This window comes from Nannospalax galili, unplaced genomic scaffold, assembly GCF_000622305.1.
Source record: "Nannospalax galili isolate Female #2095 unplaced genomic scaffold, S.galili_v1.0 scaffold227, whole genome shotgun sequence".
Lineage (NCBI taxonomy): Eukaryota > Metazoa > Chordata > Mammalia > Rodentia > Spalacidae > Nannospalax > Nannospalax galili.
The window spans coordinates 7407542-7414072 of NW_008360303.1; the positions used below are offsets into that span (position 1 = coordinate 7407542).

The 6531-nt window shown below is 37.4% G+C and overlaps 1 protein-coding gene across 1 annotated transcript in view; it reads left to right on the forward strand.

Moving 5' to 3' along the window:
- Pdc (phosducin) overlaps positions 1–1056 on the forward strand; it is an 8699-nt gene extending 7643 nt beyond the window's left edge. The window contains exon 3 of the mRNA XM_008824265.1: positions 532–1056. Coding sequence (XP_008822487.1) covers positions 532–1056 — 525 coding nt within the window. The remainder of the gene's footprint in view (positions 1–531) is intronic.
- The last annotated feature ends 5475 nt before the right edge of the window (positions 1057–6531 follow it).

Here is a 6531-nt window from a genome sequence, read left to right on the forward strand (position 1 = left end):
GGGGTGGGGGCTCGAGCGATGGCTCAGAGATTACCAGCACTGCTGCTCTTCCAGAGGACCCAGGTTTGGTTCCCAGTACCACATGGTGGCTAACAACCATCTGTAACTCCAGTTTGTTCCAGGGCATCTGATACCATCTTCTGACCTCTGTGGGATTGCACAATAGGGGTACACTTACACACATGCAGGCAATACACTTGTATAAAATAAATTAAATAAGTAAGTAAAATATTTTTAAAAAGAAAGCTGGTGTTTACTAATCAAATATATAGTACAAGCAGTACTTATTAATATGAAACAGAAACAGCATAAAGAATTAAGAGTCCTTTTAAGTTGAGTAATCAAGTAATCAAGAAAGTTGACATTGGAACCACTGCTTAAATGAAGGGGTTGGCAATATTAGAAGCCAGGAAGATGTGGTCTCAACACAGAGGACACAAGCACAAAGTCCTAGACTTGAGAATAGGCTTGGTGTGACTAAGGATTGCACATTTCTGATTGAATTAGCCCATTTCTTTAATCTGTTTTCAGATGAGCATCCAAGAATATGAACTAATTCATCAAGATAAAGAAGATGAAAATTGCCTTCGCAAATACCGCAGACAGTGCATGCAGGATATGCATCAGAAGCTGAGTTTTGGGCCTAGATATGGGTTTGTGTATGAGCTGGAAACTGGGGAGCAGTTCCTGGAAACAATCGAAAAGGAGCAGAAGATCACCACAATTGTTCACATTTATGAAGATGGCATTAAGGGCTGTGATGCTCTGAATGGCAGTTTAGCATGTCTTGCAGCAGAATACACTATGGTTAAGTTTTGTAAAATAAAAGCTTCTAATACAGGTGCTGGGGATCACTTTTCCTCGGATGTACTCCCCACCCTGCTTGTGTACAAAGGTGGGAAGCTCATAAGCAATTTTATTAGTGTTACTGAACAATTTGCTAAAGAATTTTTTGCCAGAGATGTGGAGTCCTTCCTAAATGAATATGGATTGCTACCAGAAAGAGAGATACAGGCCCTAGAGCAGACCCACATAGAAGATGAAGATATTGAATAAGTACTTACTATGTCAATATCTCATATTTATCCTTTACACATTGAACACTGATTTTTTGGTAGAATCTATATTGCTTTAGAGGCTCAGTATAACCATAGCTATTCAAATTTAGGAAAAAAGACTGACGCTAAAATAATGTCAGTGGCGTTCCTTAGTAATAGTAATTCACCTTGAGATATACTTTCCCACAAAACATTGTAGTCCTTAGCAAATTGCTGTAAACAAAGAGGAAGCAGATAATGCTACATCATTTTTCAAAAATTTCTTCCAATTTATGTGTTCTCTTTTTTTTACTTTTTACTTTTTTCCTCATCATTTTTATTTGTGCTTTCCAAACTGAACAGTACTTATAATTTGTCTTGTGCAATAAGAATAAAATTTTATGAAGAACAAATATTCTGCATAAAGTCTGTTTCTTAAGTATTACATTACCAAGGACCTAAAAACTTTACAATGCTCAAAATACAAAAAATGGTTTTATTCAGTAAAGTCTCTTACATTCCAGTCAAATCAGTGCATAGGAAAGAAACATTGTACCACATTAAATTTGTTTCTGAAAGTTACCCTTGTTAACCAGACAAGGTGGAAGCAAGGTCTTATTATTCTCTGGATGAAATAATATTTAGTAGTTATAATTCCAATGATCAATATTGTTTGCCAGATACCAGCCAGTATTTTGTATGTATCATCTACTTAACAACCACAAATCTTCACATAGAAAGTACTATTTCTATAGAAGTTCATAGAAGTGCAAGATAAAATACAGCTTTAAAAGTATCTTTAAATGCATAAATTAGCTAATGACCAAGATAAAAGGTATCTGAATCAGTGTAAAGAAAATGGTGAGTGACAGCTAAGCAATATTGCTTACAACTGAAGAAACGGAGCTGGTAAACATCCAGAAATGGACTCTTTATGAGATGTGTGTTTAAAGCAGATGTGCACATTTCTCCCTGGCAGCCCATGGGTTTAACCAGACAAATATTTTTTCTCTCTTATTTTTTTCTTCCCCCCTTCTTTCTTATTTTAAATAACCTGTTTATAGTTTTCCTTTTTTCCTTACAATTTTCCCACCTCCACTCCCTACTCTAAACATTTCATCTTCTGCATTCCTTGCGAGAAAATAGAAGTTATCAGATAAGCCCTACCTTGTCTTTCTATCCCCAGAGCTACAATGGTACCAATAAACACTGCTTCTCCTGCTGTTATGGAAAAAATGTCCACATAGGTGTCTCAGGCCAACGGATCAAGCTGTGCTGTACACCCAGTCCTTATCACAGGCACAGTATCTTTAGCAACCAACCCCTCTTCTCTGCATTATCTGTGTGCATTTCTCTGTGTACTACTTGACTTTGGAATGGTTTTTCATTCCCACCATTTAAAATATGTTCACCTACAATTTAAAATCCAGTCTCTAATATAGTTTTGTCTTCAAATGAGTATTTTTGTTCATGAATCTAAAATCTTGAATATTTTTTTCCTCATCATAAATAGGGAAAAGCACTTTATACACCTTACGGTCTAATTTTAGGTGGATTGGCAACAGGTGTACTACATGGAGGAAGCATGCTAAGAAGGAGATTTGTAGGTTGAACACATATAAAACAAAGAGGTTTTTGAAAGGGTTCAGTGTGTTTTCTACCAAGCAATTGCCAGCAAATGTTTTAATATCTTATTGAGCTCTCTACTAAAGAATTACTTCACTTAGGAACTACACCAAAAAAGCCAGGTGTGATGCCACATCCAGCACTTGGGATGCTGAGGCAGGAGGGGTGGAAGTTTGAGGGCAGTGTGGGTTATAAAACAAACAAACAAAGACAAAAAAAAAGTGTTAAAAAATATATCCAAAAAATGGAGTCCTTACATGAAATATTTTTAAGTTTTAAAATCTTAATAGGATAGCTACAGATTGACATTAATTCCATGGACCAGAAACAAATGCTTATAGGAGAGTGGCAAGAGTGAGGAAGGATTGTGAATATCTCAAAAAAGAATAGTAGTTTAAGAATAAGATGTAGTGGTGGTGCATACCTTTTATCTTAGCACTCTGGGAGGCAGAGGCAAGCAGATCTCTGTGAGTTTAAGGCAAGCCTGGTCTACATAGCGAGTTCCAGGCCAGCTTTGGCTACAGGGTGACCATGTCTCAAAAATAAAATAAAATAAAACAAATAATAACATGTAAATTATTTTCAATTATTAGTCATTCTTGTCATCCTTAACTACAATGCAAAGCAGCTTTGCAGGTCAGAGGTAGGAAAGAAAGGCTAACCAGTGAAAGAAAACACCCATCTATGGTGAAGAACAGAAAAAGGAAAAGATTCCTGTTCAAAGAGAGCTTTGCTCCTATAAGAAATGACCCACCTTGTTTGTGATTTAGTTTAGAATAGACAGCTTAGCAAGCTTAAGCAGGACTAAGCCCAGGAATGTATTTAACCCATAATTGTCAAAACAAAAGTAACTAGGTGGCACCTGCTTGGAGAGTAAGTGATAATAGCAACCATTCTCAAAATAAGCACTTGGTGACTAATGGATGCCAGAGTGAGGCTTTGATCACATAATACTCACAAAAGGCAGGATTTGACTAGCGTGTTTGCAATTTGCTGCAGCAGAAATCCTGTTTTACAAACGCCCTCATGTAAACACTTAATCTGCTGTTTAATTCTGTAGGAGGAGAGGAAAAGATCGTTTTTGTCTCCGCAAAGACATGGAGTTTTGAATGAAAAGGTTTAAAATGCTATAGTATGTCGGAGCTGAAGAGATGGCTCAGGGGTTAAGAACACTGGCTGTTCTTGCAAAAGACCCAGGTTTGAATCCCAGCACCCACATGGCACCTAACAACTGTCTGTAACTCCAGTTCCAGGGGATCCGACAGCCTCTTCTGTCCCCTGCAGGCATTGCACAACATCGGTGCACTTACCTAACATGCAGGCAATATGTGCATACACATAAAATAAAAATAATAAATATATTTTTAAATGTCATAGTATGTCATATAACTACCCAAATAATAATTGTAGTAGACTTGAAAGAAAAGCCAAGAATGTTTGTTACCAAATACCCTGAGAAATAATAGGAAAATTTGTAAGGAATGGGAAAATTACCTTATGAGTTGAAAAGTTAATTTATTCATTTGTTCAGAAAATATAATTGATGATCTGCAATGTTCATGTAGTGACCCTGACAGCAAACACAAGGTAAAGACAATAAACAGCTCCATAAGCAACAGAGAATGAGCACTTCTACCTGTCTCTAACATACTGGGCCCCAGGAGCAGACTTCCATCTGAATCCACTCACTCATTTTGTGAAACTGGGTGCATTTATTAATCTCTCTGCCCTTATTTCTTTATCTGTAAAATGAGAGTTATATTAGCACAGCTTCACTTGCTGATTGTGAGATAAAAGTGAGTAAACCAAGTAACCTATTTAAAAGAGTGCATGACACACAAACATTACTCAAATGTTAGCTGCTATTATTACTATTATGCTATTATACATGAAGTAAAATAGTTTATATGCTGCACAGATTTAAAATCATAAAATGATGCTTACATAGACACTAATTCATGAAGAAGTAAGGTGCAATCCATCCATACCGATTACACTACTCACTTAAATTATTTAAATCAAAAGAGAAAAGTCTTTACATTTTTCAGGGTAGAGAAAGATGTAGGGGACTCCTGCATTACTGCCCAGCTGCTGAGTACTTGAGACTCTGCAGTCCATCTTTCCTGCTTTGGGGCACATTGGAAGCTGACGACCATTCTCATGTTGAAATTCTTTTCTTACCTGCTCCAAGCCACCACTCTCTGCATTCTGCTCTGCTTCTATCCCTACCTTTTCTCAATCCTTTCTTCTGGCCTTTCTTGGCATGAGTCCTTGGCTCTTGGATTAATTCCCCCATTGTCTCTTTGAACAGTTATTCCTTCTGACTGATGACTGCTACTATACCAAGATTTCTGAAATTCACCATTTTTGCTGTTTCTGGAAAGATAATTCCTTGCTGCGAAGATTTTTCCTGTGCACTGAAAGATGTTTAGCAGCACCCCTGATCTTTCACCAGGAGCACCCCGCCCCTAGATATTGTCAAGCGTCCTCCAGAAGGCAAAAATCATCTTACTTCTATGTACAAAACATGCCTCATCTGCCTTCTGCTTTCTATATTGATGGAAATTTAAGTTACTATTGTTTGTCACTAGAATTGTTGTCTGCATTTTTTAACAGGGCTTCACAATAACCAACTATCATGCTGACACCAGACTGATCCACAGAAGATTGTGTGCCAGTGAGTGAGTCCCAAAGCTGCCTCAGCAAGCTGCTGAAAGTTTTCTTGGTTTATCTGTAAGACAAATGAAAAGAAGTGGTACAATAAGATGTTTTAAATTATATTCTGAAACATATTAGAATAGAGACACTCTCTTGATTGCCCATGACTTCTGAAAGTATAAATAGTATATATCCCATTGATGGAACAAGTTGTTTTTTCAAAAGAATGTAAACTTAACATCAATATTTCTCTAGACAGTTTTCAGTTTCATTTTTAATAGTTTGAAACCTCAAAAGAATATTAAAAGCATAATGGGGGGGAGCAGCAAGATGACTCAGCTGGTAAAAGCACTTTCCATACAAGCCTGACACCTAACAACCAGAGTTGGATCCCCAGAATCCACATAAAAAGCCTGATACCATGGCACATATATATATATATATAATCCCAGCATTCCCATGGTAGGTGGAACAAAAGAATCGGCATGGGTGGTAGTAGTGGGGTGTCTTTTATGGGCCAGCTACCCCAGAATATGTAACACAACTGCAGAAACATTAGGAGAGGCCCTGCCTCAACAAAGTAGAAGGAGGGAACTAGCTCCCAAAAGCTTATCTCTTTTCTCCACATGTATGCCATGGCATATTCATGCCATGGCACATGCATGCTGACAATCACACACACACACACACACACACACACATACACACACACATTAAATAAATATTTTAAAATACAATAGTATTAATACAAATTTTATAGAGATATACTGTTTTATGACAAAAAGGTATGGGTGCATTTCTATAACCCCAGAACTTGGGAGGCTGAGGCAGGAAAATTATGAGGTCAAGACAAGTCTGAGCTACATAGTGAGATCCTATCTCAAAAAATCAAAACCCAAAAACTGGATAAGGTTCAAAATTGTTATTTTTATAGCACTGAACTAAAAAAACAATATAATTAAAATTTATAAACATAGAAATTTTGCAGACATAAGTGCAATCATTTTATTTTTCAAACCTTTGTGATTGTGAAACCCTTGTGCCTTTAAAAAAGAAAAAAATCTAGCCGGGCGTGGTGGCGCATGCCTGTAGTCCCAGCACTTGAGAGGCAGAGGCAGGCGGATCTCTGTGAGTTCAAGGCCAGCCTGGTCTACATAGTGAGTTCCAGGACAGCTGGGGCTACAGGGAGACCCTGCTTCAAAAAGACAAA